This window comes from Mixophyes fleayi, chromosome 3 (genome assembly GCF_038048845.1).
Source record: "Mixophyes fleayi isolate aMixFle1 chromosome 3, aMixFle1.hap1, whole genome shotgun sequence".
Taxonomy (NCBI): domain Eukaryota; kingdom Metazoa; phylum Chordata; class Amphibia; order Anura; family Limnodynastidae; genus Mixophyes; species Mixophyes fleayi.
Window position 1 is genome coordinate 1,996,730 of NC_134404.1, and position 25,781 is coordinate 2,022,510.

General features: G+C 50.5%; 1 protein-coding gene across 1 annotated transcript; it reads right to left on the reverse strand.

Annotated features, from left to right (window-relative positions):
- Window positions 1-18,568, reverse strand: MPV17 (mitochondrial inner membrane protein MPV17). Its single transcript, XM_075200421.1, has 7 exons — window positions 18,535-18,568; window positions 18,111-18,226; window positions 16,129-16,221; window positions 15,247-15,342; window positions 13,799-13,831; window positions 1,634-1,686; window positions 1-1,045 (listed from the first exon to the last, which is right to left on the reverse strand). Exons 1-7 carry the CDS (start codon window positions 18,566-18,568, stop codon window positions 976-978), a joined length of 495 nt encoding a protein of 164 aa, XP_075056522.1. The 3' UTR covers window positions 1-975.
- Between the last annotated feature and the right edge of the window lie 7,213 nt (window positions 18,569-25,781).

Genomic DNA, 25,781 nt, shown 5'->3' on the forward strand with positions numbered 1-25,781 from the left:
TTATGCAGAATATATAACTTTAATATCACATCCAACAAATAATATGTTTCCTGAGATGGATCCAGGAGAGCCGGACCCTGAAGGACACACAATGAGGGTGGTGTCGGAGGTTGCTGCCCAGAGAGGTGGTGTTAGAAGTGGGATTTCAGTGGTGGTTGCACAATAGACACATTTTAAACCTCTCTTTGTTTCAGCTCAGGTGACTCCACAACAACAGATAAATTAGTACAAATAAGAAAACAGTAAAAGGGAGTAAAACTGGATTGTGACCACCGAGGAAGGCACTTAACTATAGACTATGGAGCCACGATTCCAGACAATAATACTGATTCCACAGACTGGATCATAGATAACACGCCATGTTCTTCATGGGGGTAAGAGCTTGGTCCAGGTTCCTAGTACCTGATCTGTTACAATTGATCCATTTACCATATCACATTGTGGCAGGGCGGATTATAGATCCTTCATTCCACATGGGACATTTCTATTACACTTGAGGTAAAATCAAATAAGGAGTTTATATCCACAATTCAGAAAGGTGGATATGGAAGCAGTAAAGCTGGATACACACTACAGGTTTTCATCCAGTTATCGTGCCCCGATAAATGTCCATTTGGTAAAATATTGCATCAGTGTGTACGCACGCTCTCACGATCATGTGTTATCAAACCAAAGCCTCGTAGAATTTCATTCCATTTTACAAACTTCCTAAAATTCATGATATTGGTAAATATGACAAAGAGTAATCACCCGTTACCAGCAGTGTCCAGAGATCTCCACGCAGTCACAATCGTTTCAGCCGATGGTTATGACAGAAGAGCACAGATCTGATGGTAAAGAGTCTATAGTGTGTACACAGGGATCGGCTGCTGATCGTTGGTAAAAGTGTAACAGAAATGGCATCTGCAGTAACTTTCTGTAGTGTGTACCCAGCTGGAGTCCAGTAGAGAGGAGTCTGTAGCGCAGATCCCTGGGTCAGGCCTGGTTGGCCTTCCAGGAGAGATAAGAGTTCCAGATAACAGCGACACACTGCACCACGGCCAGCCTGCCAGCAGGAGAGACAACACAGAGAAATCACCGGGGATAACCAGAACACCACAAGTACCAGTACAATCTACAGCAGGACGCCGAGACCCTGACTAGCAGCTGCTGAGGCATAGCCTGGAATCTGATCGGGCTTCAGTTCTGCCACAGATAAAGGGTCACAGTTTTCCTGACTGCAATGCAGAGAATTTCAGCCGATACCTCAGTGTAAGAGGCAGGAAAGGCGTCCCGTGTCACCCATCGGCAGTCACATAGAGGGTAGGTCCCAAAAAGAGCAATTAGAGTTATTGTAATAGATATAATTATTGGTTTTAAACTAATTTTCTATGATTTCTGGAAAACCTCTGTGCTAATTAACACAACCATATGAGTGGACTGCTCACAGAACGGCTCCTGAAATAATCTGTGCTGCTGGTCGTATACAAATTATCTGATTGGCTATAGGTTATTCTACTCCCACCGCACACTTAAAAAAACAAAAAACATAACAGATGAAGAAGAAATGTGACATTACAGATGTCTTCTGGACCCATCCGTCCTGGAACACGTATTACGGTTCTCGGTCTCAGGGCTAGTAGAGGTCACATACCTGTGATATAGAGGGATGAAGTAAAAATTTGCCAGCTGCACCGCCGGCCAAATCTATAAGAAGCCAAAATGTAAAAGTAAGAAGACAAATTACAGTACAGAGGCAGGAGAAGGACGTACCATACGGGAGACACAGAGCTGTAGTCAGGAGCACAGAGACAGGAGAAGGACGTACCATACGGGAGACACAGAGCTGCAGTCAGGAGCACAGAGACAGGAGAAGGACGTACCATACGGGAGACACAGAGGTGCAGTCAGGAGCACAGTACAGAGACAGGAGAAGGACGTACCATACGGGAGACACAGAGGTGTAGTCAGGAGCACAGAGACAGGAGAAGGACGTACCATACGGGAGACACAGAGGTGCAGTCAGGAGCACAGTACAGAGACAGGAGAAGGACGTACCATACGGGAGACACAGAGGTGCAGTCAGGAGCACAGTACAGAGACAGGAGAAGGACGTACCATACGGGAGACACAGAGGTGTAGTCAGGAGCACAGTACAGAGACAGGAGAAGGACATACCATACGGGAGACACAGGGGTGCAGTCAGGAGCACAGAGACAGGAGAAGGACGTACCATACGGGAGACACAGGGGTGCAGTCAGGAGCACAGAGACAGGAGAAGGACGTACCATACGTGAGACACAGAGGTGTAGTCAGGAGCACAGAGACAGGAGGAGGACGTACCATACGGGAGACACAGAGGTGTAGTCAGGAGCACAGTACAGAGACAGGAGAAGGATGTACCATACGGGAGACACAGAGGTGTAGTCAGGAGCACAGTACAGAGACAGGAGAAGGACGTACCATACGGGAGACACAGAGGTGCAGTCAGGAGCACAGTACAGAGACAGGAGAAGGACGTACCATACGGGAGACACAGAGGTGTAGTCAGGAGCACAGTACAGAGACAGGAGAAGGACATACCATACGGGAGACACAGAGGTGCAGTCAGGAGCACAGTACAGAGACAGGAGAAGGACGTACCATACGGGAGACACAGAGGTGTAGTCAGGAGCACAGTACAGAGACAGGAGAAGGACGTACCATACGGGAGACACAGAGGTGCAGTCAGGAGCACAGTACAGAGACAGGAGAAGGACGTACCATACGGGAGACACAGAGGTGCAGTCAGGAGCACAGAGACAGGAGAAGGACGTACCATACAGGAGACACAGAGGTGCAGTCAGGAGCACAGTACAGAGACAGGAGAAGGACGTACCATACGGGAGACACAGGGGTGCAGTCAGGAGCACAGTACAGAGACAGGAGAAGGACGTACCATACGGGAGACACAGAGGTGCAGTCAGGAGCACAGAGACAGGAGAAGGACGTACCATACGGGAGACACAGAGGTGTAGTCAAGAGCACAGAGACAGGAGAAGGACGTACCATACGGGAGACACAGAGGTGCAGTCAGGAGCACAGTACAGAGACAGGAGAAGGACGTACCATACGGGAGACACAGAGGTGTAGTCAGGAGCACAGAGACAGGAGAAGGACGTACCATACGGGAGACACAGAGGTGCAGTCAGGAGCACAGTACAGAGACAGGAGGAGGACGTACCATATAGGGGACACAGAGGTGCAGTCAGGAGCACAGAGACAGGAGAAGGACGTACCATACGGGAGACACAGAGGTGCAGTCAGGAGCACAGAGACAGGAGAAGGACGTACCATACGGGAGACACAGAGGTGCAGTCAGGAGCACAGTACAGAGACAGGAGAAGGACGTACCATACGGGAGACACAGAGGTGTAGTCAGGAGCACAGAGACAGGAGAAGGACGTACCATACGGGAGACACAGAGGTGCAGTCAGGAGCACAGTACAGAGACAGGAGAAGGACGTACCATACGGGAGACACAGAGGTGCAGTCAGGAGCACAGTACAGAGACAGGAGAAGGACGTACCATACGGGAGACACAGAGGTGTAGTCAGGAGCACAGTACAGAGACAGGAGAAGGACGTACCATACGGGAGACACAGGGGTGCAGTCAGGAGCACAGAGACAGGAGAAGGACGTACCATACGTGAGACACAGAGGTGTAGTCAGGAGCACAGAGACAGGAGGAGGACGTACCATACGGGAGACACAGAGGTGTAGTCAGGAGCACAGTACAGAGACAGGAGAAGGATGTACCATACGGGAGACACAGAGGTGTAGTCAGGAGCACAGTACAGAGACAGGAGAAGGATGTACCATACGGGAGACACAGAGGTGCAGTCAGGAGCACAGAGACAGGAGGAGGACGTACCATACGGGAGACACAGAGGTGCAGTCAGGAGCACAGTACAGAGACAGGAGAAGGACATACCATACAGGAGACACAGAGGTGTAGTCAGGAGCACAGAGACAGGAGAAGGACGTACCATACGGGAGACACAGAGGTGCAGTCAGGAGCACAGTACAGAGACAGGAGAAGGACGTACCATACGGGAGACACAGGGGTGTAGTCAGGAGCACAGAGACAGGAGAAGGACGTACCATACGGGAGACACAGAGGTGCAGTCAGGAGCACAGTACAGAGACAGGAGAAGGACGTACCATACGGGAGACACAGAGGTGTAGTCAGGAGCACAGTACAGAGACAGGAGAAGGATGTACCATACGGGAGACACAGAGGTGCAGTCAGGAGCACAGAGACAGGAGGAGGACGTACCATACGGGAGACACAGAGGTGCAGTCAGGAGCACAGTACAGAGACAGGAGAAGGACATACCATACAGGAGACACAGAGGTGTAGTCAGGAGCACAGAGACAGGAGAAGGACGTACCATACGGGAGACACAGAGGTGCAGTCAGGAGCACAGTACAGAGACAGGAGAAGGACGTACCATACGGGAGACACAGGGGTGTAGTCAGGAGCACAGAGACAGGAGAAGGACGTACCATACGGGAGATACAGAGGTGCAGTCAGGAGCACAGTACAGAGACAGGAGAAGGACGTACCATACGGGAGACACAGAGGTGCAGTCAGGAGCACAGTACAGAGACAGGAGGAGGACGTACCATACGGGAGACACAGAGGTGCAGTCAGGAGCACAGAGACAGGAGAAGGACGTACCATACGGGAGACACAGAGGTGCAGTCAGGAGCACAGTACAGAGACAGGAGAAGGACGTACCATACGGGAGACACAGAGGTGCAGTCAGGAGCACAGTACAGAGACAGGAGAAGGACGTACCATACGGGAGACACAGAGGTGTAGTCAGGAGCACAGTACAGAGACAGGAGAAGGACGTACCATACGGGAGACACAGAGGTGTAGTCAGGAGCACAGTACAGAGACAGGAGAAGGACGTACCATACGGGAGACACAGGGGTGCAGTCAGGAGCACAGAGACAGGAGAAGGACGTACCATACGTGAGACACAGAGGTGTAGTCAGGAGCACAGAGACAGGAGGAGGACGTACCATACGGGAGACACAGAGGTGTAGTCAGGAGCACAGTACAGAGACAGGAGAAGGATGTACCATACGGGAGACACAGAGGTGTAGTCAGGAGCACAGTACAGAGACAGGAGAAGGATGTACCATACGGGAGACACAGAGGTGCAGTCAGGAGCACAGAGACAGGAGGAGGACGTACCATACGGGAGACACAGAGGTGCAGTCAGGAGCACAGTACAGAGACAGGAGAAGGACATACCATACAGGAGACACAGAGGTGTAGTCAGGAGCACAGAGACAGGAGAAGGACGTACCATACGGGAGACACAGAGGTGCAGTCAGGAGCACAGTACAGAGACAGGAGAAGGACGTACCATACGGGAGACACAGGGGTGTAGTCAGGAGCACAGAGACAGGAGAAGGACGTACCATACGGGAGACACAGAGGTGCAGTCAGGAGCACAGTACAGAGACAGGAGAAGGACGTACCATACGGGAGACACAGAGGTGTAGTCAGGAGCACAGTACAGAGACAGGAGAAGGATGTACCATACGGGAGACACAGAGGTGCAGTCAGGAGCACAGAGACAGGAGGAGGACGTACCATACGGGAGACACAGAGGTGCAGTCAGGAGCACAGTACAGAGACAGGAGAAGGACATACCATACAGGAGACACAGAGGTGTAGTCAGGAGCACAGAGACAGGAGAAGGACGTACCATACGGGAGACACAGAGGTGCAGTCAGGAGCACAGTACAGAGACAGGAGAAGGACGTACCATACGGGAGACACAGGGGTGTAGTCAGGAGCACAGAGACAGGAGAAGGACGTACCATACGGGAGACACAGGGGTGCAGTCAGGAGCACAGTACAGAGACAGGAGAAGGACGTACCATACGGGAGACACAGAGGTGTAGTCAGGAGCACAGTACAGAGACAGGAGAAGGATGTACCATACGGGAGACACAGAGGTGCAGTCAGGAGCACAGAGACAGGAGGAGGACGTACCATACGGGAGACACAGAGGTGCAGTCAGGAGCACAGTACAGAGACAGGAGAAGGACATACCATACAGGAGACACAGAGGTGTAGTCAGGAGCACAGAGACAGGAGAAGGACGTACCATACGGGAGACACAGAGGTGCAGTCAGGAGCACAGTACAGAGACAGGAGAAGGACGTACCATACGGGAGACACAGGGGTGTAGTCAGGAGCACAGAGACAGGAGAAGGACGTACCATACGGGAGACACAGGGGTGTAGTCAGGAGCACAGAGACAGGAGAAGGACGTACCATACAGGAGACACAGAGGTGCAGTCAGGAGCACAGTACAGAGACAGGAGAAGGACGTACCATACGGGAGACACAGAGGTGTAGTCAGGAGCACAGAGACAGGAGAAGGACGTACCATACGGGAGACACAGAGGTGCAGTCAGGAGCACAGAGACAGGAGAAGGACGTACCATACAGGAGACACAGAGGTGCAGTCAGGAGCACAGAGACAGGAGAAGGACGTACCATACAGGAGACACAGAGGTGCAGTCAGGAGCACAGAGACAGGAGGAGGACGTACCATACGGGAGACACAGGGGTGCAGTCAGGAGCACAGAGACAGGAGAAGGACGTACCATACGGGAGACACAGAGGTGTAGTCAGGAGCACAGTACAGAGACAGGAGAAGGACGTACCATACAGGAGACACAGAGGTGTAGTCAGGAGCACAGAGACAGGAGAAGGACGTACCATACGGGGGACATAGAGGTGTAGTCAGGAGCACAGAGACAGGAGAAGGACGTACCATACGGGAGACACAGGGGTGCAGTCAGGAGCACAGTACAGAGACAGGAGAAGGACGTACCATACGGGAGACACAGAGGTGTAGTCAGGAGCACAGAGGCAGGAGAAGGACGTACCATACAGGAGACACAGAGGTGTAGTCAGGAGCACAGTACAGAGACAGGAGAAGGACGTACCATACGGGAGACACAGAGGTGCAGTCAGGAGCACAGTACAGAGACAGGAGGAGGACGTACCATACGGGAGACACAGAGGTGTAGTCAGGAGCACAGTACAGAGACAGGAGAAGGACGTACCATACGGGAGACACAGGGGTGCAGTCAGGAGCACAGTACAGAGACAGGAGGAGGACGTACCATACGGGAGACACAGAGATGTAGTCAGGAGCACAGTACAGAGACAGGAGAAGGACGTACCATACAGGAGACACAGAGCTGTAGTCAGGAGCACAGTACAGAGACAGGAGAAGGACGTACCATACGGGAGACACAGAGGTGCAGTCAGGAGCACAGAGACAGGAGAAGGACGTACCATACGGGAGACACAGAGGTGTAGTCAGGAGCACAGTACAGAGACAGGAGAAGGACGTACCATACGGGAGACATAGAGGTGTAGTCAGGAGCACAGTACAGAGACAGGAGAAGGACGTACCATACGGGAGACACAGAGGTGCAGTCAGGAGCACAGAGACAGGAGAAGGACGTACCATACGGGAGACACAGGGGTGCAGTCAGGAGCACAGTACAGAGACAGGAGAAGGACGTACCATACGGGAGACACAGAGGTGCAGTCAGGAGCACAGAGACAGGAGAAGGACGTACCATACGGGAGACACAGAGGTGCAGTCAGGAGCACAGTACAGAGACAAGAGGAGGACGTACCATACGGGAGACATAGAGGTGTAGTCAGGAGCACAGAGACAGGAGAAGGACGTACCATACGGGAGACACAGAGGTGTAGTCAGGAGCACAGTACAGAGACAGGAGAAGGACGTACCATACGGGAGACACAGAGGTGCAGTCAGGAGCACAGAGACAGGAGAAGGACGTACCATACGGGAGACACAGAGATGCAGTCAGGAGCACAGAGACAGGAGAAGGACGTACCATACGGGAGACACAGAGGTGTAGTCAGGAGCACAGTACAGAGACAGGAGAAGGACGTACCATACGGGAGACACAGAGGTGTAGTCAGGAGCACAGAGACAGGAGAAGGACGTACCATACGGGAGACACAGAGGTGTAGTCAGGAGCACAGTACAGAGACAGGAGAAGGACGTACCATACGGGAGACACAGAGCTGTAGTCAGGAGCACAGAGACAGGAGAAGGACGTACCATACGGGAGACACAGAGGTGTAGTCAGGAGCACAGTACAGAGACAGGAGAAGGACGTACCATACGGGAGACACAGAGGTGTAGTCAGGAGCACAGTACAGAGACAAGAGGAGGACGTACCATACGGGAGACATAGAGGTGTAGTCAGGAGCACAGAGACAGGAGAAGGACGTACCATACGGGAGACACAGAGGTGTAGTCAGGAGCACAGTACAGAGACAGGAGAAGGACGTACCATACGGGAGACACAGAGCTGTAGTCAGGAGCACAGAGACAGGAGAAGGACGTACCATACGGGAGACACAGAGGTGTAGTCAGGAGCACAGTACAGAGACAGGAGAAGGACGTACCATACGGGAGACACAGAGCTGTAGTCAGGAGCACAGAGACAGGAGAAGGACGTACCATACGGGAGACACAGAGGTGTAGTCAGGAGCACAGTACAGAGACAGGAGAAGGACGTACCATACGGGAGACACAGAGGTGTAGTCAGGAGCACAGAGACAGGAGAAGGACGTACCATACGGGAGACACAGAGGTGCAGTCAGGAGCACAGAGACAGGAGAAGGACGTACCATACGGGAGACATAGAGGTGTAGTCAGGAGCACAGAGACAGGAGAAGGACGTACCATACGGGAGACATAGAGGTGTAGTCAGGAGCACAGTACAGAGACAGGAGAAGGACGTACCATACGGGAGACACAGAGCTGTAGTCAGGAGCACAGAGACAGGAGAAGGACGTACCATACAGGAGACACAGAGGTGCAGTCAGGAGCACAGAGACAGGAGAAGGACGTACCATACAGGAGACACAGAGGTGCAGTCAGGAGCACAGAGACAGGAGAAGGACGTACCATACGGGAGACACAGAGGTGTAGTCAGGAGCACAGTACAGAGACAGGAGAAGGACGTACCATACGGGAGACACAGAGGTGCAGTCAGGAGCACAGAGACAGGAGAAGGACGTACCATACGGGAGACACAGAGGTGTAGTCAGGAGCACAGAGACAGGAGAAGGACGTACCATACGGGAGACACAGAGGTGCAGTCAGGAGCACAGTACAGAGACAGGAGAAGGACGTACCATACGGGAGACACAGAGGTGCAGTCAGGAGCACAGAGACAGGAGAAGGACGTACCATACGGGAGACACAGGGGTGTAGTCAGGAGCACAGAGACAGGAGGAGGACGTACCATACGGGAGACACAGGGGTGCAGTCAGGAGCACAGTACAGAGACAGGAGAAGGACGTACCATACGGGGGACACAGAGGTGCAGTCAGGAGCACAGAGACAGGAGGAGGACGTACCATACGGGAGACACAGGGGTGCAGTCAGGAGCACAGTACAGAGACAGGAGAAGGACGTACCATACGGGGGACACAGAGGTGCAGTCAGGAGCACAGTACAGAGACAGGAGAAGGACGTACCATACGGGAGACACAGAGGTGCAGTCAGGAGCACAGAGACAGGAGAAGGACGTACCATACGGGAGACACAGGGGTGTAGTCAGGAGCACAGAGACAGGAGGAGGACGTACCATACGGGAGACACAGGGGTGCAGTCAGGAGCACAGTACAGAGACAGGAGAAGGACGTACCATACGGGGGACACAGAGGTGCAGTCAGGAGCACAGAGACAGGAGGAGGACGTACCATACGGGAGACACAGGGGTGCAGTCAGGAGCACAGTACAGAGACAGGAGAAGGACGTACCATACGGGAGACACAGAGGTGCAGTCAGGAGCACAGAGACAGGAGAAGGACGTACCATACGGGAGACACAGGGGTGTAGTCAGGAGCACAGTACAGAGACAGGAGAAGGACGTACAATACGGGAGACACAGAGGTGTAGTCAGGAGCACAGTACAGAGACAGGAGAAGGACGTACAATACGGGAGACACAGAGGTGCAGTCAGGAGCACAGAGACAGGAGAAGGACGTACCATACGGGAGACACAGAGCTGTAGTCAGGAGCACAGAGACAGGAGAAGGACATACCATACGGGAGACACAGAGGTGCAGTCAGGAGCACAGAGACAGGAGAAGGACGTACCATACGGGAGACACAGAGGTGCAGTCAGGAGCACAGTACAGAGACAGGAGAAGGACATACCATACGGGAGACACAGAGGTGTAGTCAGGAGCACAGAGACAGGAGGAGGACGTACCATACGGGAGACACAGAGGTGCAGTCAGGAGCACAGTACAGAGACAGGAGAAGGACATACCATACAGGAGACACAGAGGTGTAGTCAGGAGCACAGAGACAGGAGAAGGACGTACCATACGGGAGACACAGAGGTGTAGTCAGGAGCACAGAGGCAGGAGAAGGACGTACCATACGGGAGACACAGAGGTGTAGTCAGGAGCACAGTACAGAGACAGGAGAAGGACGTACCATACGGCAGACACAGAGGTGTAGTCAGGAGCACAGAGGCAGGAGAAGGACGTACCATACGGGAGACACAGAGGTGTAGTCAGGAGCACAGAGACAGGAGAAGGACGTACCATACGGGAGACACAGAGGTGCAGTCAGGAGCACAGAGACAGGAGAAGGACGTACCATACGGGAGACACAGAGGTGTAGTCAGGAGCACAGTACAGAGACAGGAGAAGGACGTACCATACGGGAGACACAGAGGTGCAGTCAGGAGCACAGTACAGAGACAGGAGAAGGACGTACCATACGGGAGACACAGAGGTGTAGTCAGGAGCACAGAGACAGGAGAAGGACGTACCATACGGGAGACACAGAGGTGTAGTCAGGAGCACAGTACAGAGACAGGAGGAGGACGTACCATACGGGAGACACAGAGCTGTAGTCAGGAGCACAGCACAGAGACAGGAGAAGGACGTACCATACGGGAGACACAGAGGTGTAGTCAGGAGCACAGTACAGAGACAGGAGAAGGACGTACCATACGGGAGACACAGAGGTGTAGTCAGGAGCACAGAGACAGGAGAAGGACGTACCATACGGGAGACACAGAGGTGCAGTCAGGAGCACAGAGACAGGAGAAGGACGTACCATACGGGAGACACAGAGGTGTAGTCAGGAGCACAGTACAGAGACAGGAGAAGGACGTACCATACGGGAGACACAGAGGTGTAGTCAGGAGCACAGAGACAGGAGAAGGACGTACCATACGGGAGACACAGAGGTGCAGTCAGGAGCACAGAGACAGGAGAAGGACGTACCATACAGGAGACACAGAGGTGTAGTCAGGAGCACAGAGACAGGAGAAGGACGTACCATACGGGAGACACAGAGGTGCAGTCAGGAGCACAGTACAGAGACAGGTGAAGGACGTACCATACGGGAGACACAGAGGTGTAGTCAGGAGCACAGAGACAGGAGAAGGACGTACCATACGGGAGACACAGAGGTGTAGTCAGGAGCACAGAGACAGGAGAAGGACGTACCATACGGGAGACACAGAGGTGCAGTCAGGAGCACAGTACAGAGACAGGAGAAGGACGTACCATACGGGAGACACAGAGGTGTAGTCAGGAGCACAGTACAGAGACAGGAAAAGGACGTACCATACAGGAGACACAGAGGTGTAGTCAGGAGCACAGAGACAGGAGAAGGACGTACCATACAGGAGACACAGAGGTGCAGTCAGGAGCACAGTACAGAGACAGGAGAAGGACGTACCATACGGGAGACACAGAGGTGCAGTCAGGAGCACAGAGACAGGAGAAGGACGTACCATACAGGAGACACAGAGGTGCAGTCAGGAGCACAGAGACAGGAGGACAACGTACCATACGGGAGACACAGAGGTGCAGTCAGGAGCACAGCACAGAGACAGGAGAAGGACGTACCATACGGGAGACACAGAGGTGCAGTCAGGAGCACAGCACAGAGACAGGAGAAGGACGTACCATACGGGAGACACAGAGGTGCAGTCAGGAGCACAGCACAGAGACAGGAGAAGGACGTACCATACGGGAGACACAGAGGTGCAGTCAGGAGCACAGTACAGAGACAGGAGAAGGACGTACCATACTGGAGACACAGAGGTGCAGTCAGGAGCACAGTACAGAGACAGGAGAAGGACGTACAATACGGGAGACACAGAGGTGTAGTCAGGAGCACAGCACAGAGACTGGAGAAGGACGTACCATACAGGAGACACAGAGGTGCAGTCAGGAGCACAGCACAGAGACAGGAGAAGGACGTACCATACAGGAGACACAGAGGTGCAGTCAGGAGCACAGCACAGAGACAGGAGAAGGACGTACCATACGGGAGACACAGAGGTGCAGTCAGGAGCACAGCACAGAGACAGGAGAAGGACGTACCATACGGGAGACACAGAGGTGCAGTCAGGAGCACAGCACAGAGACAGGAGAAGGACGTACCATACGGGAGACACAGAGGTGCAGTCAGGAGCACAGCACAGAGACAGGAGAAGGACGTACCATACGGGAGACACAGAGGTGCAGTCAGGAGCACAGTACAGAGACAGGAGAAGGACGTACCATACTGGAGACACAGAGGTGCAGTCAGGAGCACAGTACAGAGACAGGAGAAGGACGTACAATACGGGAGACACAGAGGTGTAGTCAGGAGCACAGCACAGAGACTGGAGAAGGACGTACCATACGGGAGACACAGAGGTGCAGTCAGGAGCACAGTACAGAGACAGGAGAAGAACGTACCATACGGGAGACACAGAAGTGCAGTCAGGAGCACAGTACAGAGACAGGAGAAGGACGTACCATACAGGAGACACAGAGGTGCAGTCAGGAGCACAGCACAGAGACAGGAGAAGGACGTACCATACGGGAGACACAGAGGTGCAGTCAGGAGCACAGTACAGAGACAGGAGAAGGACGTACTATACGGGAGACACAAAGGTGCAGTCAGGAGCACAGAGACAGGAGAAGGACGTACCATACGGGAGACACAGAGGTGCAGTCAGGAGCACAGTACAGAGACAGGAGGAGGACGTACCATACGGGAGACACAGAGGTGCAGTCAGGAGCACAGTACAGAGACAGGAGAAGGACGTACCATACGGGAGACACAGAGGTGCAGTCAGGAGCACAGTACAGAGACAGGAGAAGGACGTACCATACGGGAGACACAGGGGTGCAGTCAGGAGCACAGTACAGAGACAGGAGAAGGACGTACCATACGGGAGACACAGAGGTGCAGTCAGGAGCACAGTACAGAGACAGGAGGAGGACGTACCATACGGGAGACACAGAGGTGCAGTCAGGAGCACAGTACAGAGACAGGAGAAGGACGTACCATACGGGAGACACAGGGGTGCAGTCAGGAGCACAGAGACAGGAGAAGGACGTACCATACGGGAGACACAGAGGTGCAGTCAGGAGCACAGTACAGAGACAGGAGAAGGACGTACCATACGGGAGACACAGAGGTGCAGTCAGGAGCACAGTACAGAGACAGGAGGAGGACGTACCATACGGGAGACACAGAGGTGCAGTCAGGAGCACAGTACAGAGACAGGAGAAGGACGTACCATACGGGAGACACAGAGGTGCAGTCAGGAGCACAGTACAGAGAGGATAGATATCAGACTGTACTATACAGAAGGTGTAATCAGGAATTGGGTCTTACAGAGAAAAAAAGAAACCTACATAATGCTATAAACTTACGTAGTAATTTGTGATTAAAGCGTCTTTATAATCCTGTAATAAGAATGTAGAGAGCTGAAATCAATAAGCTGTCACTTTCCTGCCCAACAGAGCTTGCACTCTAATTGTTTTATGACAGATACAGGATGACTCAAAAGAGTTTGACATTGGGATCTACAGCAAATCTCTCATAATTAATGAATCTAAGCACCGAGTGCCTCTTCTGACCTCATAACTACAGAAGAAGCAGCGAGATAAGGACAACAAGTGGTCCGATATAACATTATATATCAGGTGTTACTAAAAGGGGCTCTGTACACGTCATTATGTATATATAGGATTCTCTGAATAAACAGCACACAACTTGTGTTTACCAGGTATTTATAGCCGGGGCTAATACCATGTTCCCCTGTAATGTAATGACGTGCAGGGTCCACATGTTTGCACAAGTAATAGCTTCTGCTGACCCTGATCTTACAGCGATTGTTCTCGTGTTACATTGTTGTCAGTGTGAGGTCATCATCGCGTCAGATACTCAGCTCGTCTGTACACCAATTACTTCTTCCAAATGAGATCTGAGAGACGGTCAGACATACACAGACCCTCATGACATATATTAGAGGGTGGATTAGACTGTAATATGTACCAAGATCATATCTCCACTCCCAACTGTCCACATATCATATGAGGACACATAACCCTTGTCCATACACAATGTGTGGTACCGTCCCCCCACGCCCTCTCCCCCCGCGCCCTCTCCCCCCGCACACACAATGTGTGGTCCCGTCCCCCCGCGCCCTCTCCCCGCACACACACAATGTGTGTGGCCCAGTCATCCCGCGCCCTCTCCCCGCACACACACAATGTGTGTGGCCCAGTCATCCCGCGCCCTCTCCCCGCACACACACAATGTGTGTGGCCCAGTCATCCCGCGTCCTCTTCCCGCGCACACACAATGTGAGGTCCCGTACCCCCGTGCCCTCTCCCCGCGCACACACAATGTGAGGTCCCGTCCCCCCGCGCCCTCTCCCCGCACACACACAATGTGTGTGGCCCAGTCATCCCGCGTCCTCTTCCCGCGCACACACAATGTGAGGTCCCGTCCCCCCGCGCCCTCTCCCCGCACACACACAATGTGTGTGGCCCAGTCATCCCGCGTCCTCTTCCCGCGCACACACAATGTGAGGTCCCGTCCCCTCGCGCCCTCTCCCCTCGCACACACAATGTGAGGTCCCGTCCCCTCGCGCCCTCTCCCCTCGCACACACAATGTGAGGTCCCGTCATCCCGCGCGTTCTCCCCGCACACACACAATGTGTGTGGCCCAGTCATCCCGCGTCCTCTCCCCGCGCACACACAATGTGAGGTCCCGTCACCCTGCGTCCTCTCCCCGCACACACACAATGTGAGGTCCCATCTACACCCTCCCCACCTCAAATGTCCATTATTGGTACACCACATAAGGCCTCACCCGCTTTAGTTTGTCCCAGATTTCCTCCTTAGAGAGTCCATTCAATGATCCCACAATGGTCAGGAAGCAGCCGAGGAAACAAGGGGCAAATCCACCCTATAACAGATAAAGTACAGCGCTGATCATGTGATCCCTCCTCTATAACCCAGACAGTACATCTGATCCCTACTCCAGACCGAAGCAGCACAGCACTGATCCCTACTCCAGAACCAGGTAGTATAGCACTGATTACCTGATCCAAACAGTATCTCCAGATATTATAGCACTGATCACCTGGATCCCTACTCGAGACCCCAAGCAGCACAGCACCGATCCCTACTCCAGACCCCAAGCAGCACAGCACCGATCCCTACTCCAGACCCCAAGCAGCACAGCACCGATCCCTACTCAGACCCCAAGCAGCACAGCACCGATCCCTACTCCAGACCCCAAGCAGCACAGCACCGATCCCTACTCCAGACCCCAAGCAGCACAGCACCGATCCCTACTCCAGACCCCAAGCAGCACAGCACCGATCCCTACTCCAGACCCCAAGCAGCACAGCACCGATCCCTACTCCAGACCCCAAGCAGCACAGCACCGATCCCTACTCCAGACCCCAAGCAGCACAGCACCGATCCCTACTCCAGACCCCAAGCAGCACAGCACCGATCCCTACTCAGACCCCAAGCAGCACAGCACTGATTACCTGATCCAAACAGTATCCCCAGATATTATAGCACTCATCACTTGGATTCCTACTCCAGACTCCTAGCAGCACAGCACCGATCCCTACTCCAGACCCCAAGCAGCACAAGACTTATTCCTCCATCTCCACAACAAGCTACTGGCACCAGGACCAGAACATTGTGTTTATTTATCACAGGAATCATCCATTCTTACCTGGTCCACTAGCATCTTCTTTAGGGCTACAGACTTACTGCTTCCAGAAATAAGACCATCAAGGACTTTGTACCAACCTCCGACAACCGGCCCCTGAGAGGGAAGAGACAATTCTACAATAGGGACATTCATCATAAACATAAACCATCTCCAACAACACTATTCCCAACCTCTACACTACGTTTATCATCTCACATTAGTGACAGCTGTAGACCAAACACATCTTCTACCAGTTCTCCCATCCACATCTCAATCGTATCCCTTATAAGTAACTTCGGTTATAAATTTACTTAAAGAAAATAGCGCAGGGCGCTTATTTATATAATTATAAATGCACTTATTTGTTATATTATGTATATTTTGGTAAGGGAAATCTTTATTTCTGAGACCAGGGAAGAAACTCGTTTGTTTTAAATTTGCTAGATGAATTGCACTCTTATGTTTGATTTCTGATAAGCATTTATTTGAAGCAGTCTGTGTGTAGTTTCTAGAGGATGTCCTCATTAAGGTTAATTAAGTCTCTTCAATGCGAGTGACCAACACTTGAACACACCACAGGAGGTCGTTACTGTGAGTGGGTTTTGTTAAGGGTGATAGAACCTGTCTGAATATTGTAAACATCACGTGATGTAGGATATCACAGAAGTGTAAGTTTAGTTCAGTATAAATTGCATTGAAAATCTAAGAACATCCTGAGATCTGATGGAAATCTGAGGAAATCAGTTTGATGTGGAAGTTACATTGTGTTAGATACAGGATTAGAGTACATCCTGATGATAATGTTTGAATGAAGTATTGTAGTCTGTACGGAGCCTTCTCTGATCAGGGGGCTGATTTACCCCCTGCCAAGACTAGTCTCTAAAACTGTATAAAAAGAGAGCCCTTGTACATTAAAATGTATCATTCTGATGTTCCATCTGACCTGACCACTGACACCTTTAATCAGTGGAACTGTTCTTGTCAGGACACTTGAGCCAAATAAACATCACTCTGCTTCAAAGACCCTGCATGACAACTTCTTCAATATTGCTGTAATCCTGTGACCTACAGTTTAGGCCTTAAATCAAATCCGTCCTCCGGCTGTTCGGAGGTTGGACCCAGCTCCTAGTACCACAGCTCTGCCGTTACCCTGCAGCTCTGGTCAGTGCAATAGGCTAGGGGGATCCATCCACAGCAACCCTGATCCATAGTAAGCGGTCAGGGGTACCAGCCCAGGAGTACACTAGCAGCGACAGTTACCCAGAAGGAACCCGGTTCTGGATGCCATAAAGGAGTTCAGTGGTAGCAACAGGCTCCTCCTACTGCGGCAGGAGGGACGTATTCGGAATAACGAAAAGGGACGGTGGCAAAGTAAGCCCAGTCGGTTCCCAGCAACCACAGGCAGGGTGGCATAGGCGGTCCATCCTGTCACACCTAGTATCTTCTACTAGCTCTGCCATCCACATGGCATAAGCACCTCACCCTCACTTACAAAGCCCTTACATTTGTGACCTTGTATTGAGGTACATACCTATCCGGCCACTCTGCTCTGCCTCTGATCTCCGTCTCAATTCACCTCTCATCCTCCTCCACTTTCAAGACTTCTGCAGTGCTTCCCCCAAACTTAGGAACACCTTACCCCACCTTACTCAACTCGCCCATAACCTATCACTCACTCAAGACTCACCTTTTCAAGCTTGTCTATCTTACCACCTCCTGACCATCTTACCCATCACCTCCTCTTCCTTTGCCCTTCATCTCCATCTTATCCCAGTTGGTCCTATTGTCTCTCTCCACTCCCCTCCCTCTCACCACAACCATTGTGTTCTCAATCCCTATACTAAAGACATCTTCTCTCACCACCACCACTCTGCTCTCTGATCCACGTCTTCATATCTCCTCCCATCACCAGAATTGTTATTCATGGATTCAATCCACAGATTAATCTTTAAGCAAACAGGTAACGAGGGTAATATACAGACACTGAGGAATAAATATCTTACCACAAATAGGAATCCTACGCCCATCATTTTCACAGTCCTCTCGACATTGTGACCATGTAGACCTTTCCTCTCCACCAGCTGCTGAGAAATGACATCACCGACTCCAACCAGAGTACCTGTGAGCAAGAGGTGGTGAGATGAGACCCTGCCACTTGGGGGAGCCCATGTGTCCAATAGATGACATCCATCACAAACACTGTATCACTAGAGGGATCGATATGTAATAGCTGAACACATGCTTTTCTATCACAGCGAAAGGAGAGCCATGAAAATGGCTACTTATGTTGGCCACACAAGGCACCATATCATATGCTGCTGTATTGGGCCAATTGTCTGATAATTGATATATTGTACAAATCACCATGGTGACCTAGTGGTTAGCATTGCTCTCTCACATCACTGGGGTCAAGGGTTAGATTATTACCAGGTACTGTGTGCAGTTTGTATGTTCTCTCCATGTTCGTTCCCCCCACGAGGCCAGAAACATACCAGTAGACTAAATCAACCCTGGCGTGTGTGTTCATGTGGTAGAGAAAATAGACTGTAAGCTCCACTGTGACAGGTGGATGTGAAGAATTAACCATTCACTCTACAGTACTGCATAATATGTTGGCACTACATAAAAGGATAATAGATGTTTGGATCATCACCAGCTGCCGGTACCTGTGCTGGGAAGATGACAATAGAGGATAATGGACTGTGTATGTGGTCATCGTCTGAGTAATAGGCCTCAGTCATCCAACTACTGAGTGCCCAGTGTGCTCTCCTCTGGCAAACACTGGTGTGGACTTCAGATGGGTAGAGAAAGAACATTATACTAATCAGACGACCTTATAGGCCCATGGAGGATTTGTGGGGCAGTACTATGTGCACATGGGCAGTCAGACACAACGCTACCTTATAACGGACTCTTTTACTATTAGCCAGCTGGGCATAACAAGAATAGTAACCACCCACAGAGGACTGTTCCCAAAGTGATTTGGGCCTGGGCCTCCAAGGCACAGGGGATGTGGGATATGTTCCAGGGTCACTGGAAGCAGAAACCCTGTATTTCGGATACGCTGAGGTATCCGGGAAAAATGCCAGATGGCTGTCAGCCAGGAATATCCTCACCGGAGCCGCGGTGAAGGTAGAGGTCAGCCAGGAATATCCTCACCGGAGCCGCGGTGAAGGTAGAGGTCAGCCGGAATATCCTCACCGAAGCCGCGGTGAAGGTGGAGGTCAGCCAGGAATATCCTCACCAGAGCCGCGGTGAAGATCAGCCAGGAATATCCTCACCAGAGCCGCGGTGAAGATCAGCCAGGAATATCCTCACCGGAGCCGCGGTGAAGGTAGAGGTCAGCCAGGAATATCCTCACCGGAGCCGCGGTGAAGGTAGAGGTCAGCCAGGAATATCCTCACCGGAGCCGCGGTGAAGGTGGAGGTCAGCCAGGAATATCCTCACCAGAGCCGCGGTGAAGATCAGCCAGGAATATCCTCACCGGTAATCAAGGTGAATGCCAGAAAGGAATGACCCAAACGGGGCCATGGTCAAGATAGTATCCGAACAAATATAAAGAGTTTCACTTTAGACAACACATCTCCAGGCAGCCCATCAAAGGTTGTTATGACTTGATTACTGGCACCTGGGTGATGAGACCCCCTGAGAGGAGCACTCTGCAGACCCATCTGTCAGGTGAAACAAACCAGCTGAGAAGAGCTCTTCTGGAGCAGTCTGATGGTGTGTCCCGTATACTGGAACTATTTACATTTGTTTGCTATTGCTGGATACCAGCACTGCGAAATGAACTATTAAGATGATATAAACCCCAAACATGCACATGCCAGGTGGTATCTAGCCAGGGATATAACCACTGGGGCCTGGGTTACGGTGAAACTCTGAGCTGTGAGAGATCCAGAGATGGATGGACTCCTAAACCAGCTGAGGCGGTAGGTGACAGATAGGACTCGTTGTCCAGCACAATGTATCGGAGGTGCCTCGGGCTCATCTCCGGTGAGGAGTAGCAGGAAGAGGGACCATAAGTAGAGGACCCTCCACAGTGAGGTCCCACAGACAGATCAAAGGAGCTGACCAGCAACATTTCAGAAGTCGCTAAGTGGAGCAAAGTCCGACAGAGAGTTCGGCATCCAGAGGAGGAATATCCTGGGCTCTGCCATGAGAGTCAACTATGGGACCGAGCTTCTGGATAGTCTCTCTCTTTGGGTGGGGGGCAAGTCTGAGGCAGTCCTTGTCTTCTGAGGAACGGTTATTAGTCGTCTATCAGTCTGCCAGGAAATATATGCATTCTATTACAAGACTAGAATCATCTCTGCCCAGTGACATCATTAAGATTCATTCATAAGATCCAGCTACGCAGTATCTTTATAAATTGCTGTGATGCACCCAGTCATGCGTGTCATAGAGCTCACACAGGGTGCATCATATTATGTCATCTGCAGAAAGACATAACTTCCGCAGTGCTTATCTCAGGGACGTCAATGTGGTATCAAACTATTCTGGTTATTATTAAGATGGACACAAGCTTCATGTCCACACAGTAACCAGTGGAGAGGAAGCTCAATAAGGAGGGGTGCAGTTGGAGCTTGTGACTGGATCACTTATAAATAACTTCTGGTATAAATGTATTTAAAGGAAATAGCGTAGGGCGCTTATTTATATAATTGCACATGCACCTTTGTTTGATATTGTGTATATTTTGATATAGGAAATCGTTATTTCTGAGACCAGGGTACAAAATTCGCTTTTTCTGTTTTAACCTTGCTAAATGAAATGCCTTATTTCTGATGTATATATCGGACACAATGAGCCTTTGCTTAGAAAGTCTTTGTGTATCGTGTTGTGGGGAAATTACTTGTTTGGGGTTTGTACCTTTCTTTGGGAATGTGTATTCTGCGACTATCTGAAGAAAATATTCATGTGAATTAGACCTTTTGACTTGAAAGATTTCCTGTGTCTATAAACCAGATGCAGGACATCACAGCATTTCTAGAATTTCACAGAGAAGTGTAATTATTGTTAGCTTTGCAATGCATGTAAATCCATGTTTGTGTAAACACAGTGCATCCTGATTCTAAAAATAGCCTGTGTCCAAATCAGTATAAAGAGCACTGTCTTGTACACTGAAATGTATGATTCTGATGTTCCATCTGACCTGATCACCTGGTACCTTCAGCCAGTGTGAGAGCAAATAAACATCACTTGCTTCAAAGACCTGCTTGAAAACATCTTCAATATTGCTGTATTCCTGTGACCTGCAGATTAGACCCTAAATCTAATCTGTCCTCCGGCTGTTTCTGAGGTTGGACCCAGCTCTCCAGTACCACCGCTCTTCCGCAAGCCAGCAGCTCTGGCCAGTGTGATAGACCAGGGGAGATCCATCTACAACACCCTGATCAATAACACTCCAAAAACACACTAGTAGGTTAATTGTCTGCTAACAAATTGACCCTAGTCTGTGTGTCTGTGTGTGTGTGTTTTAGGGAATTAAGACTGTAAGCTCCAATGGGGCAGGGACTGATGTGAGCGAGTTCGCTGTACAGCGCTGTGGAATTAGTGGCGCTATATAAATAAATGATGATGATGATAAATAGTAAGAGGTCCGAAGCACCAGCCGTGGTACACAAGCAGTGACAGTTACCCAGAAGGAACGTGGCTCTGGCCGCCATAAAGGTGGTGGCAGAATTTATAAGCCCCTCCTACTGCGGCAAGAGGGCACATTTGGGATAACTAAAGGGGACGGTGGCAAAGTAAGCCCAGCCGGTTCCCAGCAACAACAGACAGGGTGGCATAGGCAGTCCATCCTGTCATGGACCTTATATAGATTTTAGTCAGGCTTTTGACACTATCCCACATCGCAGATTGTTAAATAAACTGTAAAGCTTGGAACTGGATTCTAAGATGGTTGAATGGATGAGATCTTTGTTGCAGGATAGAAAAACAGAGAGTTATAGTAAATGGAAAACATTCACAGGGGGTAAAGGTTACCAGTGGAGTACCCTAGGGATCCTTACTTGGACCGGTGCTTTTTATTATCTTTATTGGTGACATTGTAGATGTTGTTGAAGGGATAGTATGTTGTTACTGCAGATGACAGGGCAGACACACCAGAAGGGGTAAAACAAATGATTGATGATCTAGATAAACTACAGGAATGGTCAAGAGAGCGCAACTACAGTTTAATGACAGCAAAATCATGTACTTGGGTCTCAAACACCTACAGGATAAATATAGTATTAATGGCACTATAATGGAAATTAATGAGGAGGAAAGGAATCTAGCAGTCACTATTTCAGGTGACATAAAGGCAGGTAAGTAATGTAACAAAGCAATGAGGAAGGTAAGTCAGATGCTGGTTGTATAGGGAGAGGAATCAGTAGCAGAAAGAAGTAATAATACCACTGTATAGGTCATTGGTACAGCCTCATCTAGAATACTGTGTTCAGTTCTGGAGGCCATATCTCCAGACGGATATAAATACATTACAGACTGTATAAAGAAGGGCAACTAAAATGGTGCATGGTCTACAGCACAAAACTTACCCGGAAAGACTAAAAGATCTTATTATGTATAGTTTGGAGCAGAGAAGGGAACGGGGGACATGATAGAAACTTTCATATATATCCAGGGTTATAACAAGGTGCAGGAGGGAAACATTCTACAAAGGGAGAGAAGTATTAGAACACGAGGACATGTACTGACACTGGGGGGAAGAGAAGTATTAGAACACGAGGACATGTACTGACACTGGGGGGGGGGAAGAGAAGTAATAGAACACGAGGACATGTACTGACACTGGGGGGGGAAGGGAAGTATTAGACAATGAGGACATGCACTGACACTGGGGGGGAAGAGAAGTATTAGAACACGAGGACATGTACTGACACTGGGGGGTGGGAAGAGAAGTATTAGAACACGAGGACATGTAATGACACTGGGGGGGGAAGGGAAGTATTAGACCATGAGGACATGCACTGACACTGGGGGGGAAGAGAAGTATTAGAACACGAGGACATGTACTGACACTGGGGGAAGAGAAGTATTAGAACATGAGGACAGCACTGACACTGGGGGGAAGAGAAGTATTAGAACACCGAGGACATGTACTGACACTGGGGGGAAGAGAAGTATTAGAACACGAGGACATGTACTGACACTGGGGGGAAGAGAAGTATTAGAACACGAGGACATGCACTGACACTGGGGGGAAGAGAAGTATTAGAACACGAGGACATGCCACTGACACTGGGGGGGAAGAGAAGTATTAGAACACGAGGACATGTACTGACATTGGGGGGGAAGAGAAGTATTAGAACACACGAGGACATGCACTGACACTGGGGGGGAAGAGAAGTATTAGAACACGAGGACATGTACTGACACTGGGGGGAAGAGAAGTATTAGAACACGAGGACATGTACTGACACTGGGGGGAAGAGAAGTATTAGAACACGAGGACATGTACTGACACTGGGGGGGAAGAGAAGTATTAGAACACGAGGACATGTACTGACACTGGGGGGAAGAGAAGTATTAGAACACGAGACATGTACTGACACTGGGGGGAAGAGAAGTATTAGAACACGAGGACATGCACTGACACTGGGGAGAGGAGAAGTATTAGAACACGAGGACATGCATTGACACTGGTGGAAGAGAAGTATTAGAACACGAGGACATGCATTGACACTGGTGGGAAGAGAAGTATTAGAACACGAGGACATGCATTGACACTGGGGGGAAGAGAAGTATTAGAACACGAGGACATGTACTGACACTGGGGGGAAGAGAAGTATTAGAACACGAGGACATGTACTGACACTGGGGGAAGAGAAGTATTAGAACACGAGGACATGCACTGACACTGGGGGGAAGAGAAGTATTAGAACACGAGGACATGCACTGACACTGGGGGGAAGAGAAATATTAGAACACGAGGACATGCACTGACACTGGGGGGAAGAGAAGTATTAGAACACGAGGACATGCACTGACACTGGTAGGAAGAGAAGTATTAGAACAACGAGGACATGCACTGACACTGGTAGGAAGAGAAGTATTAGAACACGGGGACATGTACTGGACACTGGGGGGAAGAGAAGTATTAGAACACGAGGACATGTACTGACACTGGGGGGAAGAGAAGTATTAGAACACGAGGACATGTACTGACACTGGAGGGAAGAGAAGTATTAGAACACGAGGACATGCACTGACACTGGGGGGAAGAGAAGTATTAGAACACGAGGACATGCACTGACACTGGGGAAGAGAAGTATTAGAACACGAGGACATGTACTGACACTGGGGGAAGAGAAGTATTAGAACACGAGGACTGTACTGACACTGGGGGGAAGAGAAGTATTAGAACACGAGGAAATGCACTGACACTGGGGGGAAGAGAAGTATTAGAACACGAGGACATGCACTGACACTGGGGGGGAAGAGAAGTATTAGAACACGAGGACATGCACTGACACTGGGGGGGAGAGAAGTATTAGAACACGAGGACATGCACTGACACTGGGGGAAGAGAAGTATTAGAACACGAGGACATGCACTGACACTGGGGGGAAGAGAAGTATTAGATCACGAGGACATGCACTGACACTGGGGGGAAGAGAAGTATTAGAACACGAGGACATGCACTGACACTGGTAGGAAGAGAAGTATTAGAACACTAGGACATGCACTGACACTGGAGGGAAGAGAAGTATTAGAACACGAGGACATGCACTGACACTGGAGGGAAGAGAAGTATTAGAACACGAGGACATGTACTGACACTGGAGGGAAGAGAGTATTAGAACACGAGGACATGCACTGACACTGGGGGGAAGAGAAGTATTAGAACACGAGGACATGCACTGACACTGGTGGGAAGAGAAGTATTAGAACACGAGGACATGCATTGACACTGGTGGGAAGAGAAGTATTAGAACACGAGGACATGCACTGACACTGGGGGGAGAGAAGTATTAGAACACGAGGACATGCACTGACACTGGGGGAAAGAGAAGTATTAGACACGAGGACATGTACTGACACTGGGGGGAAGAGAAGTATTAGAACACGAGGACATGTACTGACACTGGGGGGAAGAGAAGTATTAGAACACGAGGACATGTACTGACACTGGGGGGAAGAGAAGTATTAGAACACGAGTACATGTACTGACACTGGGGGGAAGAGAAGTATTAGAACACGAGGACATACACTGACACTGGAGGGAAGAGAAGTATTAGAACAACGAGGACATAACACTGACACTGGAGGGAAGAGAAGTATTAGAACACGAGGACATGCACTGACACTGGGGGGAAGAGAAGTATTAGAACACGAGGACATGCACTGACACTGGGGGAAGAGAAGTATTAGAACACGAGGACATGTACTGACACTGGAGGGAAGAGAAGTATTAGAACACGAGGACATGTACTGACACTGGGGGGAAGAGAAGTATTAGAACACGAGGACAATGTACTGACACTGGAGGGAAGAGAAGTATTAGAACACGAGGACATGCACTGACACTGGGGGAAGAGAAGTATTAGAACACGAGGACATGCACTGACACTGGTAGGAAGAGAAGTATTAGAACACGAGGACATGCACTGACACTGGTAGGAAGAGAAGTATTAGAACACGAGGACATGTACTGACACTGGGGGGGA